This window comes from Diachasmimorpha longicaudata, chromosome 8, assembly GCF_034640455.1.
Source record: "Diachasmimorpha longicaudata isolate KC_UGA_2023 chromosome 8, iyDiaLong2, whole genome shotgun sequence".
Lineage (NCBI taxonomy): Eukaryota > Metazoa > Arthropoda > Insecta > Hymenoptera > Braconidae > Diachasmimorpha > Diachasmimorpha longicaudata.
This window is the reverse complement of record NC_087232.1, coordinates 2504192-2530999: the sequence shown is the minus strand read 5'-3', so window position 1 is coordinate 2530999 and position 26808 is coordinate 2504192. Positions and strand designations below refer to the sequence as shown.

Genomic DNA, 26808 nt, shown 5'->3' with positions numbered 1-26808 from the left:
ATGTAAACACTAGGAATCTGGTAATTTGAAGATTGCAACTTCTTGAATATTCACATATAATACCACAAGTGGTTCAAAATTATCGAATATTTCCCGATAGATTCGTTGCAAACAAATGAAGGAGTCAAGTTTTTCAGGCTAAAAAATCACGAGTGCGAAGCACGAGTGATTTTTCCTGAAAAACTTGACGACTTCATTTGTATGCAGGGAACCTAGAGGGAAATATTCTATAATTTTGAAGCTCGAGTGGTATTCAGGGGATTATTTTTCCTATCCAAATTTCGGCCAAGAGAATTGTGCCATGACATGAAAAGAGGTTTATTTGGTTAAGTGTCGTTTGTTTACCAAAATATTCAAAAAATTATCGCTGATATTCGAGGTAGGCTATACAAAATATCAACAAATGGTGCAATTCTATTGGCTGAAATTTGGGTGGGAAAAATAATCACATATAATACCACAAGTGGTTCAAAATTATCGAATATTTCCCGATAGATTTGTTGCAAACAAATGAAGGAGTCAAGTTTTTCAGGCTAAAAAATCACGAGTGCGAAGCACGAGTGATTTTTCCTGAAAAACTTGACGACTTCATTTGTATGCAGGGAACCTAGAGGGAAATATTCTATAATTTTGAAGCTCGAGTGGTATTCAGGGGATTATTTTTCCTATCCAAATTTCGGCCAAGAGAATTGTGCCATGACATGAAAAGAGGTTTATTTGGTTAAGTGTCGTTTGTTTACCAAAATATTCAAAAAATTATCGCTGATATTCGAGGTAGGCTATACAAAATATCAACAAATGGTGCAATTCTATTGGCTGAAATTTGGGTGGGAAAAATAATCACATATAATACCACAAGTGGTTCAAAATTATCGAATATTTCCCGATAGATTGGTTGCAAACAAATGAAGGAGTCAAGTTTTTCAGGCTAAAAAATCACGAGTGCGAAGCACGAGTGATTTTTCCTGAAAAACTTGACGACTTCATTTGTATGCAGGGAACCTAGAGGGAAATATTCTATAATTTTGAAGCTCGAGTGGTATTCAGGGGATTATTTTTCCTATCCAAATTTCGGCCAAGAGAATTGTGCCATGACATGAAAAGAGGTTTATTTGGTTAAGTGTCGTTTGTTTACCAAAATATTCAAAAAATTATCGCATGTAATACCACAAGAGCTCCGAAATTATCGGATATTTCCCGATAGGTTCGTTGCAAACAAATGAACGTGTCAAGTTTTCCAGTTTAAAAATCACGAGCGCGAAGCGCGAGTGATTTTTCTGGAAAACTTGACGAGCTTATTTGTTTGCAGGGAACCTTGAGGGAAATATCAGATAATTTCGAAGTTCGAGTGGTATTCGGGGGATTATTTTTTGCATCCAAATCTTGGCCGATAGAATTGCACCATGAGACATAATTTTCAACGAATTGCCATTTAATCTGTCAGATACAATTGAGAGTTACTTCAACATTTGTTTTTTTTTATATATATCAACATGCAAAATTTCCAGTGAAATTTCCAAGAATATCCGCTGAAATACCGTGTTGACTATACAAAATAACGTCGAATGGTGCAATCCTATTGGCCAAGATTTGGATGGGAAAAATAATCGCTGATATTCGAGGTAGGCTATACAAAATATCAACAAATGGTGCAATTCTATTGGCTGAAATTTGGGTGGGAAAAATAATCAAACTAAACCAAAAAATCTAAATAAAATGTAAAATAACATGAGTGTAACAAATGCAATTTTGGGATTTCATCACTTTAAACGAAAAAAAAATTGAAAAAATATTTGAATTTCAAAAAAAATGAAATTCCCTCCAAAAAACTCGATCGGTCATTTTTTTATCACCATCGGCCCCCCGACGTGCATGAAAACTTCTCTCTGCGAAGTCATTCCACGGAAATACCGTTTGATACAGTACTCGCCGGTTGTAAGGCCATACAACCAAGAAGGTAAAGTAGGTACATAAACGTGGGCTGAGTGCCTGAAAAAAAAAGGGGTGGGGGTAAAACACTTTTATCCCACCACGAGACGAAACCAGTCGCACCGAGGAGTAGGGGATTTGCCCGGTGATCGCACACGTCCCGTGACCGTTGGGAAGATGTTTCACGGGTGACCGTCGTTCCTCGCTTTATTAGCGATTCTATGGCATTTTAAATTCACCTAATGTGTTTATTATTTCCGTCACGTACCGTTGTAACGCGTTACTCATGCGCATATCACCTTCATCGGACACTAATCAATGATTATTGATGATCTATGGATCGATATTGCGGACAAATGGATCGACCAAATAGTGAAATCAACTGTGCGGTGAAATTAATGCAATTGAATTGAATTTTTTACCCCGAGAAGTGAAGTTTTTTGTTATTGTGAGCTTTTTTTGAGTTCTTTGAGTTTCATCGATTGGCCGAGGCATTTCCGTTGCAGAATTGATTTTAAAACGGAGAATGGCGGGCCTAATCACCCACTAGTCCTACATACCATACTTCAGACATCGCCGTACAAGGGATTATCACGAGAATTTATGAGTTTTGTGAGTTTGAGTTATCGACAGAGAAAAACCTCGAGGACTTCAATTAATTTGCTCCTTTTTCGAGAGATCAAGTGATTTTTTCGCGGATTTTTTTTTTCTCTCCCGCGTAAAAATTCTCTGAGTGAAGTTCTCCTGTCGTGATGTTAAGGGTTTTCCAGTGATTCCGGGGGCTGGAGGGTTGTGAGTGATTTTTCAATTTCTTCGAGTTGCGGAAGTATTTTGATATCGAGGCGTCGTCTCCTCCGGTTTTCTGTTTCTCATCTCCGTTGGGTACGTTGGAAGCCCCAGCGGAATGTGGCACGAGGTGAGTTAGCGCGCACTCCCCTCTTCCTCGATGCGTTATTTTTTTTTTTTCTGCTCCTTCCCATTTCGTTTTGAAGTTATTCGGGTTTAGCTCTCTCTCTCGCTCTTTAGGAGCGGTTATCCAGGGCCGAAAGGGCACTTTTTAGGAACATCAATCGATAAGTACGTTGGGAACCCCCACCGAGGGCTGGGTTCACCGGGGACCTGCAGAATTTTTTTTATCTCCTTGGGGAGACATTTTTAAAGGTTTTTGGACAATTCTACCAATCTGAAAATTGGAACCTGGATCTTTGAGACCTTGGGGTGCGAACGTGTTCGGCGAACAGCCGGAAAAATTCCCAATTTGAAACACTTCGGGTCAGGTTCGTTTTACGAGGGAAGACTTCAGGTGTACAGGAGATACGGCTCCAGGGGAAGTAGGTTCGCGATTATCTCGGCCGGGTAATGAGGCGGAAAAGGTTTTCCTGGGGTGTTCCAGTAAGTGCCATAGTCTCGGTTCCAACAATCTGGGATTTTTCAATAGATAAAGTGAAATTTCATGGTGATATTAACTGAGATCGAAGGGTAATAAGACGCGGCCTTCATAAGCGGCGGAAACTGGCACATGGAAGAGCTTTTCTATTTTTCAATCTAAAAAATTTATACATATTTCTTTAATCAAGAAAGATCGTGTGTATAAACGCAGACCTTCTCCAAAAATTGATCCATTACAACAATCCAACTGTAGTATGTCATTGTGTAAACATGAAGCAAAAATGTTTGTTCTGTCAATTGTCTGTCATTGGCGCATTCTTTCCATTCTGTCGTTTGTTATTGTCAACGTGAATGAGAAAATAACAAACGGAATAAACTGGTATATAAATTATGCACGAACGAAGCGCACGATATTCAGGAATTGATGAGTAATTAGTTAATATTTTAATAAGCAACAAATGTGTTGAGACAAGGCTTGTCTACTTGGCCTCAATTAAAATCGAAAATAGAGTGTCGCTCACGCATTCTCCCACGTTGGGCGCCACACAAAGCTATAATTAAATTGAAACGAAAGTATAGAAGCAAATTTGGAAGATTAACAATCGTTGTAAAGATTTATGTAAGTCGAAATCGTTTAAAACATCTTCAACTTAAACTGGCACTTTTTGGGGTTTTTCATCACTTGCAATAATTACAGAGATATTTGTGAATTAATCTGCATGAAGACTTATTGAACTTAATGACATCATTCATTATCTCGATGGGTGACATTATAGAAGAGTTCAAGAAATCTTTATTTTAAAGAACTTCATGGTCAACAAAAAAATCGTGTCGCTTACGGGTTTTTAACCCCGGGCCGCCGACATGATAATTAACTTGAAACGAAGTTATAAAGGCAGATTTGGAGGGTTCACAATGAATAATCAAAGTATTATTCAAACCCCTAGCAAATTAAAGGATTTATAGGGATGATGTCACTCGTCAGTTGCAAGAAAATTAGCGAGATAATTTGTTATTAAATTTGTGGGCTTGTTTTTGTTCCCTTTTAACCCAACAATTCCACTTGGATAGTCATAATTCGTATCAGAATGCTGAAAAACATGATGCAGGTACTGAACCCGTACGAGGCCGACTACCGTTTTGTCCTTCGGTTTGTTCGTATGAATGAAAGGATTTGGGGACAACTATTAAGGCCTGGAGACGACTGAGTGGACGCTCAGAGTAATGAATCATTTATTATCGTTGAATGAGTGGAGATATTTGTGAGAGGTGACGAGTGTTTTCCACAGAAAATTCTCAGCCAGAAGGAGAAGAATGATTTATTGGTTCATTCAACGCGACTCATTCATCCTCCCTCGATATATAGATAGCAAGAAAAAATATTCGAAAATGTCATTGTTATTATTTTAACGATGTGCGTAAGAATGAAGAGAATTTATAAGAAAAAGCAATCTAATTTTATCAACAGAGAAATAAATTATTTATTTAAATATTATGCTTTTTTTTCTGGGGCTTCTTACGAAAGAATTTTCTCATTATTTTTAATTAATCTTGTTTCATCTTAAATAATTTTAGAATTGAAACAAAGTTGTAGATTATTACATTCAGAAGCGTACGATCCCCATATCAAAATTTCCCTTCCTCTCCGATCTAAATAAGGGCAATGGGATTTTTCGATTTGTAATCCCTTTGACAAATTAATGCCCCCCCCCCCAGAATCCCTACCAGAAGCACGTCCCGTCCTTCAAAACACATGGACACCCATCATCAAATTCAAACTTCCCATAGATCATCCAAGAGCAACAAATAAAGCAGCATTTCACTGAATAATGGGGTCAAGAATGTTCCCTGATTTCCTCATGCACGTCCGAACCAATAGACTACGACTAAATCTAAAATCACGTTGATTCCAATCCACCGATTTTGAGCTACAGCTAGATCCCACTCGTAACCCTTTTTCCGTATCGCATTTACACTCACATCTGTGACCGTGCACATTCCTGCGGTCGAGGGGATCGGTATCGCCAGGTTTCCACTATCGTTCCATATAATCTCCGGCTGAGATCAACAAGTATGAGGGAGAGATTCATTATTCGGCTTGAGATATTAATTTTGAATTTAATTAACTTTTTGTCGAGAAGGTTCAAGAAACGGGAGTTTTCTTCAGAAAAATATGTTGGAAGATTTTTTTTATAGGCCGTAAAATCTTGGAGGATATGGTTTTTTTATGGTTTATGTTTCTGTTGTGGCTCTTCCTTCGGAAGAGATCTGCAGTATTGTCAGAGAATTGCTTTTGCACTGTTTGAATATTTGAAGATTTCTAATTATTAGCTGACCAACAATTGAAGGTAAATGTTTCACGGAGATATTTTGCGTAGATATTTTAGATTAATTGAAAACAAAATCAGACATTGAAGTCTATAATTTTGATCCTGGCGTTAAAACGTGGCACAATGAACTTTAGCCCATCCTTGAGCTAAAAAATTCATCGAAATGTTGGAGAAATAATCAACGGACTGGTTATGGATATTTGGAAAACTTTGAAGCGGGCAGGTTCAGAGAAAAATGTCACTGAACCTGGCTTGTGGTCCATAGAATTCTCTATAAAAACGGTATTCCAACATTTCTCCTCAGCATCATTCATTGTTGACATAATCAAAAAGTCTTTAGTGAGGAACGAGAAGACGTTTAACTTGAAGCATTCCATACCAATCATTATGGAGAGATATTCTAAATGCATAGGTTCCACAGAAAAATGACAGAGTATTTTCCATAAAAAATCAATTGACTTTAATCATTGCATACAACTTAATTAATCTACTGAGATCTTCTCGATAGAAATTCTTCGACAGGATTTCCTCACATTCTTCTCACTGCATTTTTTTTTCTCTCATTAAAAAAATCCCTGCAAGAATATTCAAGAACTTTCATGATGATAAAATAAAAACTAGGGAATTTCTGTGGAAACAATAGTAAAAACTGTTGCATCGAAGAATTGATTTTTTTAATGCAACATTCTCTATTCAATTGGTTTCAATTTTTTCGTTCCGAATTGAAGCATCACGATCGTTCAAATTTTTAGATTAAGAGCTGCTCGGACCATATTAAGGGTGAGAGGATCCCGAACAGAAAGTGTGACGCCCTAGTGTCAATATAAAATTAATTTCCGGTATATTTTTTATCGAGAGATTAAATAACATTCTCCAGCGAATCCACGAGCTAAACTTCTTTATGAACGTTCCTCGTACACGATAATTTCGATTTCTTCTGAAATCCATCCTCAACCGCCTTTATCACAACTCTTCCTCCCATTGCCTCAATATCTCTCACCACATATTTCCCAGAAAACTCGTTCCGCCGATCGATCAATTACAATTGAACCTATCAAATTCCCCGAAAGCATTTTAACTAAAAAAATTCTCTCTCTTCACAGGCACAGCTCGACAACTGCAGATGAGCCCGTGGGAATTGACTCGTCACTTCAGCCCCATTTCCCCACCGTCCTCCATAAAACACCCCTGAACTTCCGGTCCGCCATCGGCCTCAAACCGCCACCAACAAGATTCACCAAGAAGCAATAAAACTCACCAGCCCAAGAATGTCCCACACACCCTAATCCCAATTACTCCATTAAAATCCAAAATGAACGGCTCGAGAGAGACACCTTTTCCGCCCCCGAGTAACTGAACCATTTTCCATTTTCAACACATCCTCAAAAAAAAAAAGACCCAACAATTTCCCTACCGAATAATCCATGCAAACCCCCTCCCCCCCACCCGAGTGATGCTAAAGCACATACCGACGGTTCAGCCGTCCTCGAATGGCTCGCGAAATCAGCATCATCATCCCCACAACCACAGCATTCACCTCCATCACAACGACTACGGCAGCCAAACGATAGCCGGAAATCATCATCATTTCACAACAGGTCATCCAACTACGTCAACTCGACTTCCGCGTGTTTGTCACGATCAGTCAGGAATATATGACTCCCTCCACCCACTCCCAAAGACCCGCGAGCCCTCAGTTCATCGCCATCCCCTGACTCACAGCCAGTTGAGTGTCAACAATCTCTCAAGATTGAATCACTCACATGGTCTGAATTTGTCAACCCTGTCGACCTCGAAGCACTCGATCGACAGTGCAAGCCCAGTTGTTGGTAATGATATTCATCCATCAACTAATCACTCGATTCATCATTATCATCATCACCTTGGCCATGGAGTCATGGGTTCGCACCTGCAGGATAGGCCACAGGTGAACGGTGGGTTGGATATTTCGAGGATCTCCAGATTACCCAGCCAAACGACACCCTCACCACCTGTTCCTGTTCATCCACCTGTTGCTGTACAGCAAATAGCTACTATCTCGGGGACTAATGGTGCTCAGGTTGTACCGGTGCTGGACAACTCATGGATGTCGTTCTGCCTGAAAGGAAAGGGGGGTCTTAATAATAAGAATCCCGAGGACGGGGTCAAGGAGATGCTCACATTTCTCGGGCTACTGTGCCTGGTCTCGCTGCTACTGGCGATGCTGTCCCACATATTCTTGCTGAAGATGTCGCCGTTGAAGGTGACACCGAGTAGTCTTATTAGTCCGGAGGAGTATACGATTGTTTATGAGGTGACTTTGGCACTGTGTGCACTGGCCCTGTCGCTGAATCTTTGCTGCTTGCTGGTCTGCGCGATTCAGTTCCTCTTTGCTATGAAGCTGGTGAAGAGCTCCTATAATCAGAGTCATCGGTGAGTTGTGTTTCTTTTTCGCTTTAGAATGGAACTAATACCACCGATCACATTATTTTGTGTTATAGTGATCTATTACGATTCAAAAAGTCCGAAAATACAACTTTTACCAATTCTCGCTTCAATTATTTGTCTGCTGAATAACGAACATTAATTTTCTATCAACTACTGGATGAGACCCATCTGCTGTTCGTAATTTTTACAATTTTTGAATCTTCTAAAAAATTATTTATTATGATAATTGAAAAGAAAAATTCTAATTCATCTATTTATAAACCAAAACCACTGGAATGTCCCTCTCACGAGTGTTACCACATTTTCCCTGAAATTTGGAGAGGAAATTCTCTCGACATTTAGCTGTCTCCTGTTAAATTCGTTGGAATTTTTTATTTACCCTAAAAATCATTTTGATTAGAGTAGTGCTGTAGAGTCCCTATTGTCAGACTGTCTTCACCAGACAGATGCACAATACCCACTTGTAAATCGAACAGGTGCGGCCCGGAAGTTCCTCGCCTACAAAACAGCTCCGTAATGAACCGTGGACATAGGAAATAACCGAACTGTTCTACGGTGAACGTTGGTCCCGCCTCATGTTCCCGTCTGCATGACTTCCTAAATAAATAAAAGGTTTTTGATGCAACTGAAGGCATCAAAAGCCATCACCAGGTTCAGCGTCCTTCAGACGTGTTCAGTGGCTCACGTTGGCGAGTAAAAAAAAGCATTGGAGAATAAGTGAAAAAAAAACTTGCTCTTGGAGCTCATAAGATACCCCGCTAGAAATTCCCACGATGCCATTGCTACCGGCCCTTCGGCTGCACGAGTACGGCGACCTTTTTCCGCGTGGATATTCTCAAGGCTTCCCTAGTGTGTCTATTCTGGAGACAAATCCAATGAGTGAATTTTTGCTATTTTGTGTAGCAGAATCTCTCAGAGGGATAGCAGTCGAGGGAAACCAATGAAAAATTTTCAAGAAAACGTAATTTGGGTAAAATTAGATTTTTAAAATTAAAAATACTGATTACGCAAAACCCTTTCCTTTTTTCTTCAGTATTTACGGAGTAATTTCTGCAATGTTGAGAGATTTTTCAAATAAATAGGATAATACCTCCGGATTCATTATTGGCAATTTAGCAATTTGTTGCGCATTGGTAAAAGTCAGAAGTCCAAGAAAATTACATTGAAATTGAAATGGAGAAAGCCGTCAACTAGAATTAGACATAATTCCATGCAGCGAAAATCGTAAACCGGGAACAAATGCGAGAAAAGAAACCAGACAGTGCAGTTGTCTATATATTGGAATGTATATAAAGATAAATTAATTTTTAGGATTGTAATGGAATTTTTGGGATCGTAAACAATGGACAGAACGCAAAAAACTGAAAAGTAAAAAATTCTCATTCAGCAGATGAAATAGAAATTCCGCTGGCATTGAAATGAATTTTTTTTGCAATATCTTAATAACTTTTGTCTCATCAAATTTCAGTACAAATATGTACCTGCAAAAATCATCACTAAGTAGGATGTGCGCTGTCGGTGGATTCTTCGTCAGCATTCCAGTATTCCTCACCGGTGAGATTCATCATATTTTTTTCAATCTTATTTCTCGTTACTCATCCCATTCTACCTTTTGTCTCATCCCATGCTTAACTGTTCCATCCTCACTCATTATTTCCTCGAAAATACGCGAGTTATTTCGCAACGTTATACGAATGTTCTTCTTTTACAGGTATGATACTCTACACATTTATTCAATTTCACTCGACGCCAGCGATAGTCATGTCTGTTTTTATTGGCCTTGGAATTGTCTTCTGTGGCTGCGCTATGGTACACAATGTCTTTGTGTGGCAAAGAGTAGGTTGTTCACATGTTTATTAATTATTTTTTTTATTGGTCCTGGCATTTATGTCTTTGGTTTCGAAAGACAATCTCTGAAATAGAAATTTCATGATTAGTAAAGGGTAAAGGTTTTGTGATAAGGGGTGCTATCAGAAAATATAGACAACTGCAATTTATATGATTACAATGGTGCGATTAGGAAGTGAGATCAACGCAAATGGGGCTCTTCTCCTATGGTGCCCTATCTATCTGAGAACTCCCAGTAACCGTCATTTTCCTCAACAGGAGAAGACAAATGCCGTGAAAGCGCTTGCGCGGGCGCAATGCGAAGCGGCAGCGCAGCTGCAGCGTCAACAGCAGATGCAACAGGCCCAGCAACTGGCCACCATCCCACGTGGCACATCTACCATCCCACGTGGCAACTGTACAACACCGAAACACATTAATTCAACCCTGCCCCATCATCCCCGAGGAATGCACCCCCAATCACAGGTGCACCAGCAGTCGCACGATGTACTGAGGCACGCGCAGATGTCACCGGCACTGTTGACCCTGTCAGCAAGTCCAGCCGCCCACAATCACTCCAGCATCGATGTCCACAGGGTTCCAGCGAGTGCTCCAACTACGCCAACTGGTGATAGAACTCCAACGAGTCCTGTTAACAAGTCAATCAATCGATCACAGCATCAGATGCGCGAGGCCAGTGGCAGTGTCAGTCCTGGAATGCCAACTGCCACTTTGGACCTCAGTAGTGCTGCTAATACTAACAGTCCTCACGAGCTCTCTACTCTCGTTTAATTCTGTGGAGATCAATTTGTTTTGGAAAGACTGGTTTTGATTATAGGAGAAATGTTCTCTGAAAACACAAATTCCCATGAAATAGTCCAAATAGATTTTGTAGAAAAAAATTCACAAAATGTCACCAGCGAAGGAAATTTACAATCTAGGTATTTGAGAAGTTCAATTAGTATTCATCAGATTGTATTAAAATTCGGCAGTTTTCCTACCCATTTTTATAGAAAATGACTAGAAAATTGTTATAAAATTGATTCTATTCATTTCTTTCTTTTAGTGGATTCGGTTTCAACTTCCGTTGTTGCCTTGTCTCTCTGAGATCGTTCGATTTAAAAAATCTTTTCTCTAACTCACTCCCTTTAGTTATCATTATGAAATTTTCAGCTGACCTGAAGTATCAAGACTTACCAGCTGGTTTTATGTCAGGCAATTCTCAAAAGCTCTTTTTCTCGTTCTCTCTAAAATAATCGAATTATAGTTCTTCGAAACAAAACCGAATCTCCTAAAATAAATGAACTACTGAAATGATAATTAATCATTATCGCAAAACCAAAGCTCTTATCTATTTTACGGCCCCCAGTGCAAAATGCACTGGCAAATATAAAGAAAAAACCTCCCCATATACTTTAGGATTACGAAACTGTTGCATTTACGTCACTTCCGTATTACTGTACAATAAATAATGCTCCATTCAATTAAAAAATTTGTACATAAACAAATAACGCGATTTTATTATCTAGGTAATTGTTTATAACTTTGGATTACTATTAATGTATATGGAGAATAATTGACCTATTATTCTACTGTTGAAGAATCTCAAGAAAGTGCCTGAAACCTTTGGGAACATTATGTTTGTTGCCATTATTTTGCGAATATCTCCGAAGATTTACTCAGGAGATTTTTAACCTCTTGAAATTTACAACAAGAGGTCTTAAGATATAAATTATTCTAGAACTGTTAATTTTCGAGATATTTCAAAATAACAAAAGTGCCTGAAGACTACCACCTAATAAATAGCAAATTGTCATCATTGTGTTTTATCATGGAATTATATTTTTTTATGAGAAGAAAAAAAAATTCTCAAATGAGCTTTATGTAAATAGAATTAAATTGACTCGATCGTAATGTCGTAACTGTATGAAATGGGATAAATATTATATTATGCAATGAAGAGGGTATTTTTCCGTATATATTCTAGAGAAGTAAATTATTTGTTATATTATTGAAGTACAAAAGTGTTTTAGCTTTATGTACACACGAGAAACTTATAAGCCCAATGTTTAATGTTTAGAATAAATCATTTTAAACAGTAAAATAATTGTTTAATTCATTATTCATTAGTTCTATTACAAAAAAATATCACCTATTTTCCAATTATTCGTGCTGCAAGTACACTTCTGTAATTGCAACGATTGTTTGGTCGTGTAAAAACTGAACACTTTTTGATCAATATTGTTGAACTATTATGTACATCTGATAGAATTTTTGCTAGATTTTTCCATTTTATTGTTTTAATTTTACGGTCTCAGCTACGAGCGTCGTAGAGCGTGGGGGGCACTCGAACTTCGAGACCATCCAGGTCGCTCGTTAAAATTATCTGGCAACCAAGTCTAGACCTAATTGAAATGAAAGAGAAAAATGCAAATTACATTTATGAAGATTACGAAAATATAAGTGACTAAATATTAAATTCAAATTATTTTGCAGAGATCTCTGAAACTACTGAAGTTATCGGGAAAATTAGAAAAATACTCTTTACAACCCGTGATTTTTTTCTACAAAAAAATGCTTATTGAAAATATTTACGTTTCCGTCAGTCCAGAGGCTAGATCCAACATGTCGTTCTCCTCGTCCGTTGGTTTATCAGGTAATTTATCATAAACATCCTTTGGAAGTATTAAATGGCACGTGCTACACGTCAGCGTTCCTTCACAAGCACCTGCGACCTCAAAATAACATTCCAATTAACGAAATTCCTCACGAAAGGGTCTAGAGAAATTTGAAAAGAATGTGTTGCAACTTACCGTAACCATCCAAATCAATTTCATTATTAACAACAATGTCCAAGAGTGTGTCTCCTATTTTTCCTTTCACTTCAATTCTCTCTCCACTTGCTCTTATGAATGTCACTTTTACTCTGTAAAAATACACACACATTTCTTCCATTTTAATTACGACAAAAAAGATCAAATGATTTTAGTTTTGAGGCGTTCACCGATCCATCCAGGCGCATACAGAGACTCAGATGAAATGATAATTAAGGGTACTGTAATATTTCTTACAGATTCGCAACTCGTTTTGCGATATGTACAATTATTGGGAATTAAATTACGTGAGAAAATCTAAAAAACGTCATGAAGAAAAGGGAGACAATATTTGTCATGACTTTCTTGTCAATACTCACTCTTCCTTTTTCTCCTGAAGTGGTTGTGTAGTTGAAGCCGATCTCACAAAACTCGTTCCATTGGATTTTTTAAATACAGATGAGTTGACTGTGGATTGTACTCTAGATATTGAAATGAATCGATGCAAATTTCGGACTAGTGCCATTTTTGTCTATGAGTCAATAATTTCCTGAAAGAGCAAATCATCACATAGTTAAGTTGAACTGAACTAGACAAAAATCATTTTGGAACATTCTTTTTGCGTAGAAAAGACCAAAGAATTTGAGCTGAAGAATCAGAAGTTTGTTTTAGTGTTTCATAACCTCAAAATATTTACAGGATTGTTCCTTCTTCGCTGAACCATGGTGTTCGAATTTGCAAAAGTATAATTAAATGACATTTTTTGATACTGATGATAAGCAAAGTTTGCGCAACAATCTCTCAAAAGTTGAAATATATTTTCAAATATTTTGGAGCAACGCAAGCGTTTGTTTTGAACTCCAAATTGACAGGAAACTACACAAATGTCTTCTGATTCATGGCTAATAAGAAGTTAATAATAAGGAACGAGTTAATAATAAAATGATTAGATTTTGAGGAACGGAAGGGTTATGGTGAGAATCGGAACGAATGTCAGAATCGCTCTGACGTTATGGTAACTCAAATTACCTTAATAATGATATCCTAGATAAATAAGAAAACCCTAGGTCCTCCCTCCAAACACTTTTTTTTACTACTGATTAGTTTCTAGGGCTCTCCTTTTGGAGATGCGCCTGACTTTCACTAATGACGACATCGACATGCCCCTGTGTCAATGTCAGCGATACCAACAGTCGAACCGAGGATTTTGCGTTCGGTAAAGATCACTGCGGTACATCAGGACTTAAATTTCCAACTGGTTCAAGTTACCAACGAGGGTATTACCGACAGTAATTTTTTAGTCCTCTAATTCTTAAACCTGGAGGCTTGGACGGAGTGAATTTAAACGGAATAAAACTTCACTAGGCCGAAAAAATCAATTAATATTATCACGATCGGATTCGATTAATATAATTATAGTTATTAATTTGAAGATGTAATGTGGGAAAAAGATATTTGAGAAGAAAAACATGATATTTACGTTCTATAAAAGACTCTCTACACATCCCATATATATATATATATATATACTAAAATCTATCTACTAAAATCATCGAGTGATCATCATCTGTAATTTTTTTTTTTTAAACGATATAAACTTTTATTTCATTCTCTTATTCGCTACTGGATATACACATATTCATGTTGTATAATAAAAATAAACGAAATGAAAAATCATATCATAGCACCATATAAAAAAATAAAGGCGTGGGTGCATTTCTAATATTCCGAAATCTTTCAAACATTGTCATTAGATGACTAATATTCGTTCAAACACATCAACAAAAAAATTAATCAACAGACAGCTCACCCTATCTAGTATCATCTATTAATTTTCATCAGGATAAGGATTATCACCAATTCATTACCACGCCAGTAGCGCTGGGATTTTCCCCATACTCATCCCTCAATCAATGCCGATTGGAGATCTTTTCTAAGTCAATAACTAAATTAAATTAGAATCTCGCGAATATTCTTTCCTGTATCTTATCTTCGATTCGATGCTAACTCTCACGATACGACAGACGTGTGATTAACTATTAAAATTTGGGCCGATTGACCAGATAAAGTTGTCTCTTCAATTAATGAAATTCCCCTTCCTGCATTGAATGAGATTTTGTAGTTACGATAAAACGTATCATCAACATCAATCATTAATGCGCAATACCTTCCAACTATAAAAGAACAGAATTTAGGAAGCTATGGATATTACACTCCCAGTGGTTTGATCATGAAGATCTTCCTGTTGATCAATATTCTGTGCTTAGCCCTGGTGGCTAATGGTAAGTGAAATTAATAAAATCAGTTGGAACAATTTCCGTCATTTCATCACAAAAACTAATATCTGAATTTCACACACATTTGCCTTTTTTAATATTAAAAGAAGTCTGACTAAACTCAAAACTCGTTTGAATTCCTGTCGAAAATCTAAATTAATCGTAATTTTTACCAAGAATTTTAAGTGCCCAAGGAATGTTTATAAAAATGTATAGCATTCAGACAGTGATTATGTCGTGATACTCTATGGAATAAAGAATCATTGGCAGACCATTGAAATGGGCCACTAGAGCATACCAATAAAATAACAAAAATAAACTATTCTCCAGCTCTCCCAGCCAGCCGAATTGTCGGTGGTACTGATGCAGAAGATGGGAAATATCCTTACCAAATATCGCTCCTCTTCCGAGGAAGACATAACTGCGGGGGTGCAATCATAAACGACCGTTACATCCTCACCGCTGCTCACTGCGTTCAAAAGTAAGTGCATTATTAAAAATAATTCGATAAAATAAAATTGACCGTCTCCGTTCATCTGGATGAATGAAATACTTAGCAGAAGACCGAAGACTTCTTCCACTGGAATGGCAAGAAAGTAAATTAATTAGTTAATGCCACCGAATTATAATTTAGATATTGGGGGACTTTTAGAAATTTATTACTATTTTTTCTCGTTATGATAGAAATGTGAGGGCATATTTAATTATTAATTGATTAGGTATGGGTTATTAATTTAGTAAATGTAATCGTTATTAAAATTCAAGTGTCCAACCGTCTGCACTGACCATCGTGGCTGGAACCAATGAGTGGAGGAAACCTGGCCAGAAATATGCTGTAGAAAAAATCATATCTCACGATTTCGATTCCGCGGCTCTTATCAATGATCTTGCTCTGCTCAGGACCACTAAAAAAATTGTCTTTACCAACACTATTAAGCCTATTAAGATAACCACAAAAGACATCAGGGACCATGGACATTCAGTGATAGCAACTGGATGGGGAAGACTAGGTGTAAGTGATGGCACGTGCACGTGAATTCCTCACGATTGCATTTTGCTGAACAATTAAATGTTTTTTATCATGAATGCATAAACTGTAATGACAGAAGAGCATTAATTCGTGACCATTAATGATTTTTTTTTCATTTCAGGCATGGGGTACAGCTCCCTCCAGACTCCAAGAGATCGAACTCAAGATTTTCGATCAAAAGAAGTGCAACGCCCGCTTTGGAGTAACTTCAGGGGAAATTTGTACCTTCACTCAATCTGGTGAAGGTGTATGCAACGTAAGTGCTTTTTACTGAAGTTATCAATTGATTTTGAATTTTTAGTTTAAAAAATTTGGCATGTTAATTTTTTAACTTGATTATTAGGGCGATTCTGGCGGTCCTCTTGCTGCTGATGGAGTCCTCATTGGTATCGTATCCTATGGTATTCCATGCGGTATGGGACATCCTGATGTGTTCACACGTGTCTACCATTTCAAAGACTGGATTGCTGACAACATCAAGAATTAAAAGAGATTATTGGGTTGAATTGACAAAACGCTGCAGAGCAGTTAAAAAATGAGAACTAGTACAAATCTAAGTTGTAAATATGTTTATACATCCTTTACTTCTTTCTGCAAAATCTTTTTTTATTACTTTTTTATTCAGCAGCATTTTAAAAATTGCAAAATCGACATTATTTGCATGCATATAAATCTTAAAAACTCCTATCGAACGACTTGTATACAAAATATTGTATTGTATCTTCATTGTTGTGAAATAATGATGTATGTATTCAGTATGTAATAAAATTGAGTTCGACAAAATTTGTAATTTTTACTGGAATACAAAAAACCTTCCAATAGTTGCAACAACATTGACTGATTGTATACTTTCAGACTTTAAGCATGATTGACAATATTTGTGTTCATTTGATTTAAGGGGTTACTCTCATGTGAACGCCTATATTTTACCACTTTTTAGGAAATTTTTTTTTATGCGACAACAAACTTCAATCATGTTGATTTTTTAATATATTTTTATTTTTATTTTGAAATGTACGAAGAAATTTTTTTTTTCGTTTTTTACATTTTTAACATATATTTTTTCTAAGTCAAAGCAGTCCCCACCAAAAAAAGGTAGTTCACTGGTCAAGGTGATAGCGGCTGTTCATGTTGTCTGACATAAAAAAATCGAATGGATTATTATTCAGTAGATCTGCGGCTATTGTCCCTACCAAATATAATCAATTTCATTAAAAAAAAAAAAAATATCGACCTTCAAAAAATAATCACGAAAATCTTGTTCTTTTTCGTTAAAAATCGTTTAAAAAAAATATGAAAATATTTTCGAAAATAAACAATTCTGGTAGGGACGCTAACTATAAATGAGTAGAAGAACATATGTAAATTTTAAAGCAATCGGTTGAATACTTTTTCTTGTAGGACCTTGACCGTTTCAAAAAATGATGATTCGAGAAAAACGCGTTTAAAGTTTAAAGCCTGGTAGACAATCGCTCACGACACGTCGGCGACTATGAGCTGTAACTTATCAAATACTATGAATTTCGGTCTGAATTTTTCACAGCATGTTTTCAACAGGTTTTACTGTCAAAATATTTAAAAAAATCGATTTTTCGAAGTGATCACATGAAAGTAACCCCTTAATGGAAAATAAACATTTTGTCTGACTAAACTCGCGTTTGAAAGGATCAAATGGTCTTTATATTTTTTACCATCTTTTTTCAAACTATATTAAGTTACAATATTTTCATACGATAATTGTCATCATTCTTTGACCGACGAGGACGGGATTAATCCCAAGGACGAAAATTATGTCTGGAGACGAAATTGTCTGATCTAGATATGTCAGTTCTTTGAATCAGTATCCATCTAGAAAAAAAATTATGTGGACTTCAACTTGCATCAGTAACAATTGTTGTTAACAATTGTGAATCGTTAGTCTAATGTGCCAAATATTTTCGATTATATGCCATCACCACACGCTTGTACCTGAATGTTTTGTTTCTTCTAATATTGGATATTTAGAGAATATGAAAATTCAGGCCATTTACGCACCAGAAATTGTTTCATTGAAAATTTTGTGCAGAGAAAAAAGTTCTCTTCAAATTACCCCTGAGAATGACCCAAAAATAGCTTAAAAATGCTAGAAAAAGTCACCTTATTCCGGCAATGTCACCATATCTAATTGTCAATATAAATATTATCATTGTCTCTACGTTGAAAAATTATCTCTCTGAGACTATCATTATCGGTGATAACTGTAATTAATTGATCCGCTGCGCGCAATCTTAATATGAAACTGATTGCATTTCCAATTCCTGCTTTAAATTTAGCAACAAAAGCATTTGATCTGGATAGCAAAATCGTCGGGAATACCAACAGACCCAAGTTATCACACCATCAGAAATCAGATATGCTGTTAAATCAATGAGTGAATAAAATCAATTTCAGACATTCTTTGAACTCTTTTATCGTACATTTGGGTATCGTACTCATGACACTATCAGAGATATGCGATTAGCTATTAAATTTACACACTGATCAATCGGATAAATGACATTATCAATCAAATGAGTTCCCGTTCCTGAAATTTTTGGGATTTCCTGTTCAAGTTTATCAATGCCGGTGTTTAATGCGCAATGAAGATTTCCTACAAAAGGAGAGAATTTCGTAAGCTACGAGCATACGTTCCTCATCCTATCAACCATGCAGTGCCTTCCACTGGTCATTGTTTTGTCCTTTGCCTTTGTGGCCAATGGTGAGTTCTAAAAAATTCATTGAGATATCGAGGACGACCCAGATTTTCAAAATATTCTGGTAAAATTGTCAGTTTATCCTTTATAAATGTTTATCATTATTTATTTATTTTTACTTGAACTTCAAGAAATTTCTCCAAATTTCAGATAATTTTGTAAACAATTTACCTCCTTCGTTCAAATTTGAAATTCGAAAAAAAATTATTTACTGACGACTGTCCAATCCCTCGTGATATTTCAATGTTTTTTGTTGCACGAGTGCATTATAATTGTTTACAAGACTGAAGGCAAGAAAAGTAATAATGGATCAACTTCCTCACAGCTCTCCCAACCAGCCGAATCATTGGAGGCACTGATGCAGAAGATGGGGCATATCCTTACCAGATATCACTCCTCTTAAGAGGAAGACATAACTGCGGGGGTGCGATCATTCACAAACGTTACGTGATAACTGCTGCCCACTGCGTTCACAGGTAAATTACAGGACATTTTCCATATTTTATAACCTAAAATATATTGTCATTAAATTTGTTAATTACCTGTCAACTTGACTCCGGCTAAAATTATTGCAACTATGCATTTTAAACTTAATTCAGGCGGACAGCCGACATGTTGGCCATCGTCGTCGGCACAAACGTCTGGCAGAAACCGGGGGAGACGTACGAAGTTGAGAAGATCATATCCCACGATTTCGACCCCCAGAGGATTGTCAACGACATCGCTCTTTTGAGGACAACTGAAGACATCGTGTTTAACGAGAGAGTTCAGCCTATTGAGATAGCTCATGAGAATATCCAGAATCATGGGTATCCAGTTGTTGCTACCGGATGGGGAAGAATATACGTGAGTATATAATTATATTTTAGTTTTAGTTATTGATTTAATTTTAGAGTATTGTAATTACATTGATTCAAAGGGAAGATGTGAAAGAGTGGATATGAAAAAAAAAATTTGCACTTTTATCCTATCATTTCAGGCTTCGGGACCCTCTCCTTCCAGGCTCCAAGCAATCAACCTTCGAATTTATGATCAGCAACGATGCTTACATTATTTCCACGTTACCGATGGGCAGATCTGCACATTAACTGAAATTGGCGAGGGTGTATGCAACGTAAGTATCGTCCAAAATTATTGACTATCCACAAACCTTCTCCACGATACAATTTTCTATACAAAATAACACACGGCGAGAAAAATTGTTTAAAAATTACATGCCTGTCCCGTAATCTACCAGTCAAAATAATATTCAGTAAAAATTATGGAAGTTACGTACTTTTGCAGTAAACTTTCAGGAAAAAGTCCAGAACATTCAATAAAAGTATGGAACGTTCAGTGAAAAAATGCGTAACGGTTCTGTAATTTTGACTGATAGATTATGGAACAGGCGCGCAATTTGTTCGAGAACATTTCTTTCCTTGCACATGTCATTCTAATAATTCATCGGCTGGGTTATTAGGGTGATTCTGGTGGACCCCTTGTGGCTGACGGCGTCCTCGTTGGACTAGTATCATTCGGAATTCCATGTGGCAAAGGAAGACCCGATGTCTATACTCGCGTCTACCATTACGCGGACTGGATCACGGAAAATATGGAAGAGTAATCGGTGGTTATTGGAAAAAAAGGAAGATCAACGGGGAAATGAAAAAATTGATGCCGACCTAATGGAAAATATTTCAACATGAGTTGAATCATTGTCGATGGATGGAAGTTGTGCGGACATCGCTGCTGCTAAAATGAGAGTATTATGCAGTATATGAATGATCATCTTACTTCATTGTAAATAAATATAATCCACTGTTCAAATTTGCATGCTGTGGTTTTAACTGATAATTACGTAGGCACATTGAAATATTCTCTACAATTCTGTTTGAGATCATCAAATTTGAAATAATGTAATTTTTCGTTATTTCAAGTCAGAAATAGAGACAGCGAGATTGTCAGATATTGTATTATCTATTTCTTGTATCTCTATTATCGGCTTCCTGGGGGAAATACCGTGGACTCATAGACCCAATCCTGCTTAAATCTTCAAGTGGCGAGCAATCACTTGACACCCGTGCTTTTTTGATAAGCTATCTCACGTACTGTCTTGTGTGCGGAAAAAGGCGTACTTGCTACCTCGACATTATCTCTCAATTTCTGTATTTCTGCAAGTAATGTTTTCGTTTGGGAATGTTTGCAAACAATTCTGTATTGAATACGTATTATCTCGAATGTTGATAGAGGCATTGTCTCAATCATTTGGAAATTTTATTATTCTATTTCAAAATAAGATTGCTTCGAGAGTTTCATTTGAAGTCACTAAATTTTTAATAAATTTTCATCTCCAAATATTCGCGATAGGAAATGCATTTGGAGAATATGCAATGGAATCATGACTTCTTCTCATCAGAATCCTCGAGATCAGCAGCTGTCATGGAACAAATCGCCTTAGGCATCGCAGCGCAAGTGGGCAGTGGTGGAAGATCACATCTACATTTAATGCAGGAGTCCCCTGAGACGTGATTGACTTCATCTCCAAATTTCATTGTGAAATTACCAATCTGACAATCCATTGATATTCCTGGAGGATCTGGAATTACATCGTCTCTCGGTTCAACTTTGTCGCCGTCTTCCTCTGCAAAAAAAATGAGGACAGTTGTCAATGTAAATCGTTGTTAATGTACCGAACGATGATCACAGAATTCTACTTACGACAACGCCAATCGTGATGACAATCCAACCTGGGATCTTGACTCATACTGAAAACTGGGGCACAACGGTTTCGAATGTTGTCTCCATTCCACAGTTCAATTCCGCAATTCTCAAGACTATAATCCTTGCAGAAAGGTGCCACATTTTCACCTGGTGCAGAAAAGGAATTTAACTTTCGTAAGAAATTAAAAATGGTCACATAAAAAACGAAAATTATGGTTTTTTCTGAATAAAAAACCATAATTGATCGCAACGAAGTTCGAGATTTATGAAAAAATGCAAACAAAAAAAAAACACAGTTACTATATTTTCATTGCGATGAACTATGTTCGAACTCTTCACTGTTCGCTGCAATATTGTTAAGATAAGATTTAAGATAATGATTTTTCTTCTAAACTGATAAATGGATTTTCTCATTACCTTTGTAATCGGGACCGCAATAACAGGATTTTCGGGGCTCTCCCTCTGGCTGGAAGTATTGCCCATGGAGATAGGTCTTTCCATCTACTTCACACTTGGCAATATCCTCTGGATTTGGAGCTGCGTATCATGTTGATAACCATTAATGAACCTCAATAAATTCCCCTAATTCTTTATAAATGAAAATGTATAAGATGGTACTAACGGCAAGTCTCGGGTCCTGGCGCACACGCGGTAGCATCTTGAGGTCGGAAGCAACCTGGCGTTATCGGGATGTATGGAACTGCGTGAAGAGCGCATGAAAACCGCGCCCTAGAATATAAGCTCATCGATAAAAGTTCCTAGCAAACTTAACGGTCAAATACTCACGGGTTATCATCGGGTTTGATACACGTACAGTGCCGGTTACAGCCCTTATCCTCATCCCTAAGGTCTTCTGTTGGATTGTATTCGTGGCCAAAAGCGTAACATTTATCATCCGATCTGGTGTTCAAGTGATCACAGTTGTACCTCAGGGGACAACAATCCTCAGGATCTTTGTAGACTGGTTCGCATCCGATGTCGTTGTAGTACTTTATCGGTCCAGCACACTTGTCCACGGTACATCCTGATGGAGGAGGGAAATAATGAATTTATTATGAATATCTGGTGATATTGTGACATTTGATCTGGTCTCATTTAATTTATCATTTTTGGAACAATCTGTGCCTTTGCTTTTGCCTGAATTAAAAAAAATTGGCTGCCGGATCACCAGATTGTTCATCAATCGGTCTTACCTGGCTTCAAAGTCGGAAGTGCCACCGTCAAGGTGATGCAGAGGGTACAGAGAAAAGCACCAATCTGGCCGTTCATGGTGATAGTCTCAATCGCTATGAAACTCCCAGTGTTAGATCAAGTCATTTTATACATCACGCAATTATTGGATGTCGGTGGGAAACTGCAATGAATAATATTAAACAAAGACTTATCGCCTGTCAGATAGACTTATGTAATGTGTTCAACTTTAAAGATTTTTTCACTTACTGATACACTGCTATAACATTCATTAGATGTGCAAATGCTTCAATGATATCTAAGGTCAAATCGATGTCTATTAGAGGATTGAACTTGAGTAGGATGAGATAACTCCGGGGTAAGATAAAGATAATGATGGACGGAGATTAACAAATCCATTAATGCCACACCTGTTTTTATTCTGTTGGACGTTCTCGGATGAAAATAGGACTTTCCTGGTGTACATGGCTTATTCCGTACATTAAGATGATAAAGACCATACATCAATGACGTATAGGTTGTCTTTGAATCTCAGAGTTGATTTGAAGTGTTGTAAGTACGCAAAACAATGATTTTGTCAACTAAATAAATTGTTGTACAGTAAGTTATTTATTTAAATCACACCGCACATATCTAATTTTTCATTCTTCATATCGGACTCGTAAGGATTCTGTTTATTTTGAGATTGTTGACAAATTGTATCAACTAAGATACTGAGGGGTATTGAAAATATATCAGAAATAAAAGTACTGTGTAATTTTATTAATTGATATCAACTTACTTGTATGTTATAGACGTCAATCAACTTGATTTTCCAATAATGGATGTTCTGTCGCAGAATTAGTCTCTCTCTCATTAAATTTATTTTCCTTAAAAATACACTATATTCACAATTCCCAAATATCAATAATTGAAACTTTTCCCAGAATTTTAATTTCATGACCAAATCGTTTTGTGGCGGATTTGGCTAAATTGCAGAAATTCCTTGTTCCTTTTATTAATGAAAGAATTTCCCCCCCTTAAATGTTCCTGACGCGATTTTATTACCGTTAAAATATTTTCTTTCCAAATATTTTATTGTGGTCGGACCTTTCCGAAAGTTTAATCCCGACACACCAAATAGTTCTCCCATTTTGAGTTGGTCCATAAACTCCTACACACAGCCTACTACACCAATCTACGTGGTTGTAAAAATTCTCTATCGGTGCGTCGGTTTTCTCAACGCATCAGTCTCTCAGTGCGTCTATGCTTCAGCGCATCAGTCTCTGTGTCTCCGCGCCTCGCGTAAACAATTTGCTTGATTTTGTGTTGATTCAAAATTACCCACCCTTCAAATACATTGGGGCTCCATTTTTCTTATCGTTTCATATCCTTCTTAAATTTCAATATTTCAACCGTAACAGTTAAAAGTATATAATCTACTCAATAAAGTGTTTACAATAAATTAAACATATTAACAATTATTTTGACATTTTTCATTCACCTCCGCATTAAGTCGACAGTGTGCGAGGGAACAATGGAGAAACAGAATTCTGTCCTTGATAAATTGGAAATCTGATTGCTCGTCAAGTCGGGTGAGCACTTTAATGTATTCAAGAATAGAGCTTTTATTGCACGCGGATTATACTATAGTAATTTTTTTAATGTTTAAGCCTTTTTCTCATGAGAATCAGCCAAATCTTCAGCAGTAATATAACATGCGTCCATGGGCAATTTCAGACAAGTAGCAACAGGTGGAACGTCACATATACATCTGATACAATCTAGAGTATCGGGGGACTTTTGGCCCAGGATATCTCCACGTCGTAGAACAAGATTTCCAATCTTACATGTCATACCCTCAGGATCTGGGGTGATAGTTTCGGGTGTTCCCATCTCTACCTCTCTTGGATTCACCACATCCCCATCTTTCTCTATAAAATGAACAAAAAAAATGCATGTGCCAATTCTAAGTTTCAAAGTAGAGACAGAGAGAAACAATTTAACTTACGACATCGCCACATGAAATTACAATGAGTTCTGCCGTCTTGTCCAACGTTCCATACTGGAGCGCAATTATTTTCAAGCTCCCAGTTATTGTTCAATTCAAGTCCACATTTTTGCTGACGCATGTCTTTACAGAATGGCGCTACATTCTTTCCTGTATACGGAAAATAAAATCACTGTCATCCGATGTCTGTCTCGAAAGTACATTCTAGAAAACTCTGTAATTTAGTTTTCAATACTAAATTGTATTTATGAGAAAACAAATCTGTACTTTACCTTCATAACCAGGTCCACACCAACAGCCCAAGTTGGGATCTGATGTCGGTTCAAAATAGTCACCATCACGAAGAACGTTTCCATCCACTTCACACTTCGCAATGTCATCAGCATTGGGAGCTGAAACAAATGTTAGTTATGATTAGCTGAAAAATTCTGCTTGTGAGTGGAGTTGAATGAAATGTAAATTGATAAAGTTCTTACGACAAGTGTCTGGACCATCCCAGCACATTGAAGCGTTTCGTGGACGGTAGCAGCCTTCAGGGGCTGGCGCTGGTAATAAAATACTAGCACAAGCCCATGTAGCCCTGGAAAATAAAGATTTCTCCAATATTTCTTCGGTCTCATTGATGAAAGTATCAAAGGGGATTATGGGACAGGCACGAAGACCATTATAGCACTTACTTTTCGTCACCCATCTTGGAACAAGTACATTCTGGCAAACAACTTCCTTCTTCTTGCTTCAGTTGTTCTCCATGACTGTATTCGCGGCCAAACGCGTAACATTTATCATCTGATCGCGATTCTAAGTGATCACAGTTGTATTTTTCTGCACAACAGTCCTCAGGATTTGTTTTGACAGGCTGACATCCTAAATCATTATAGTATCTCAGAGGTCCCGGGCACTCCGTCTCGGTACATCCTGAGGAGGACATATACAACTCTTGATAATATTTTCCGATTCGGACAGAGTACTCGCGTAGAAAAATCATTTTCTGAAGATCTTTTAGAAATTTGCGGAAGGATTTCGTCGTCCGAAAATCTTTCAATGCAAGTATGGAAGGCAATTGTAGTCAGGCAAGTGATGGTCCAGTTAGCAATGACTTAGTTTCAGCGAAATTCATTTGGATGAAATGATGTTGTTTCTCATGTCACCTGGCTTTGGAGGAGATCTAGCGACCGCCCAGGCGAGGAAAATAGTAACAATCAAAAGTGTAACTTCAGCCTTCATGATTATTTTCTCGAGGACTACTATTAACTGGACTCTGAGGCTTCTTTTATAAGTAGGAGTGCGACAAAAATGTGAGAACAAATACAAATAATCACTGCACGGGTCAATTCATATCTTTGTGAATCCTTGGCCCCTCACCTTCTCGTCAGCTATGCAGACGTGATTTCTCTATTCATATCCAATTTTTCTAAATATTCAACAATTATGACAAAACAGATGACGCCAAGGACAAAATGAGTCATTGTGGATGCGTCAGAATCACAAATATTCTCCACTCGTCGTTGTCACGGAGAAATTAAGAATTGTGTTCTGTCGCAGAAGGGTTTTCTTTCTATTTAAAATTTAATAGTTCTGTTAAATTATAATAATTTGTATTTTTATTATTTGATTGGGATTTCCCCCAATAATTGTTTGATTGAAGGTCAAATCTTTTAATATTTTAGTGGGAATGAAATTCATCTATTATTCCTTCAATATAGTCGGGATTTCCCCAGGATTTTATGATGGGGCAATTGCTATGGTTTTACTCCTCCGAATGATTTTATTGTGGACCAATTTATGGTTCCTAACCCTTCGAAGGGTTTATTACCACGCTCTATCATAAAGCAATTGAAATTGTAGAATTTCTCCATGGTCCGTGTGATCGCCTAAGGATTGTCGTTTTACTTAATTTTAAGTTAGTTCCGTAGTTCTATTCAAGTAAGACATTATAATTATTGAATCACCAGTTGATCAGATTAAGTTCTTACACTTATTCTATCAGCTGTCTAATTACGAGTTACACCGTTCCCGGTTACACTACTCCTTCTATTTTATTAAAATTCAATTCGGTTTTTAATAATAATTTTTCTAAAATTAAATTGTTTGAGATCTATCAAATATAATCGAGTCTAATTAATAAAACAAATTAACAAAAACATTTCACAATCACCTCCTCAGTGTCCCTACCC

At 37.1% G+C, this 26808-nt stretch overlaps 5 protein-coding genes across 8 annotated transcripts; 2 read left to right on the top strand and 3 right to left on the bottom strand.

Annotated features, from left to right (window-relative positions):
* The first annotated feature begins 1925 nt into the window (after nucleotides 1-1925).
* LOC135165322 (uncharacterized) lies at nucleotides 1926-11634 on the top strand. Of its 3 annotated transcripts, none has more exons than XM_064126499.1 (5): nucleotides 1926-2541; nucleotides 6752-8060; nucleotides 9544-9629; nucleotides 9787-9911; nucleotides 10182-11634. In XM_064126499.1, the coding sequence occupies exons 2-5, from the start codon at nucleotides 7102-7104 to the stop codon at nucleotides 10692-10694; spliced, it is 1683 nt and encodes a 560-aa protein (XP_063982569.1). In that variant the 5' UTR covers nucleotides 1926-2541; nucleotides 6752-7101; the 3' UTR covers nucleotides 10695-11634. The 3 variants fall into 3 exon arrangements, with proteins under 3 accessions (XP_063982569.1, XP_063982567.1, XP_063982568.1); XM_064126497.1 differs by having other exon boundaries at nucleotides 1926-2845; XM_064126498.1 differs by lacking the exon at nucleotides 1926-2541 and adding an exon at nucleotides 5033-5666.
* Nucleotides 11635-11883: 249 nt separating this feature from the next.
* On the bottom strand, nucleotides 11884-13883 carry LOC135165349 (adrenodoxin-like protein 2, mitochondrial). Of its 2 annotated transcripts, none has more exons than XM_064126564.1 (5): nucleotides 13745-13883; nucleotides 13096-13265; nucleotides 12716-12828; nucleotides 12498-12630; nucleotides 11884-12307 (listed from the first exon to the last, which is right to left on the bottom strand). In XM_064126564.1, the coding sequence occupies exons 2-5, from the start codon at nucleotides 13239-13241 to the stop codon at nucleotides 12217-12219; spliced, it is 483 nt and encodes a 160-aa protein (XP_063982634.1). In that variant the 5' UTR covers nucleotides 13242-13265; nucleotides 13745-13883; the 3' UTR covers nucleotides 11884-12216. The 2 variants fall into 2 exon arrangements, with proteins under 2 accessions (XP_063982634.1, XP_063982636.1); XM_064126566.1 differs by lacking the exon at nucleotides 13745-13883 and adding an exon at nucleotides 13413-13669.
* On the top strand, nucleotides 13875-20563 carry LOC135165403 (serine protease 48-like). The gene is made up of 10 exons (XM_064126667.1): nucleotides 13875-13992; nucleotides 14899-14997; nucleotides 15322-15472; nucleotides 15757-16003; nucleotides 16143-16277; nucleotides 16365-16506; nucleotides 19079-19229; nucleotides 19353-19599; nucleotides 19733-19867; nucleotides 20213-20563. Exons 1-10 carry the CDS (start codon nucleotides 13890-13892, stop codon nucleotides 20354-20356), a joined length of 1554 nt encoding a protein of 517 aa, XP_063982737.1. The 5' UTR covers nucleotides 13875-13889; the 3' UTR covers nucleotides 20357-20563.
* A 318-nt stretch (nucleotides 20564-20881) lies between these two features.
* LOC135165341 (uncharacterized) lies at nucleotides 20882-22806 on the bottom strand. The gene is made up of 6 exons (XM_064126557.1): nucleotides 22647-22806; nucleotides 22240-22477; nucleotides 22076-22182; nucleotides 21871-21990; nucleotides 21451-21600; nucleotides 20882-21373 (listed from the first exon to the last, which is right to left on the bottom strand). Exons 1-6 carry the CDS (start codon nucleotides 22720-22722, stop codon nucleotides 21129-21131), a joined length of 936 nt encoding a protein of 311 aa, XP_063982627.1. The 5' UTR covers nucleotides 22723-22806; the 3' UTR covers nucleotides 20882-21128.
* A 1235-nt stretch (nucleotides 22807-24041) lies between these two features.
* LOC135165340 (uncharacterized) lies at nucleotides 24042-25897 on the bottom strand. Its single transcript, XM_064126556.1, has 6 exons — nucleotides 25783-25897; nucleotides 25312-25549; nucleotides 25111-25214; nucleotides 24907-25026; nucleotides 24635-24784; nucleotides 24042-24557 (listed from the first exon to the last, which is right to left on the bottom strand). Exons 1-6 carry the CDS (start codon nucleotides 25856-25858, stop codon nucleotides 24292-24294), a joined length of 954 nt encoding a protein of 317 aa, XP_063982626.1. The 5' UTR covers nucleotides 25859-25897; the 3' UTR covers nucleotides 24042-24291.
* Nucleotides 25898-26808: the final 911 nt, after the last annotated feature.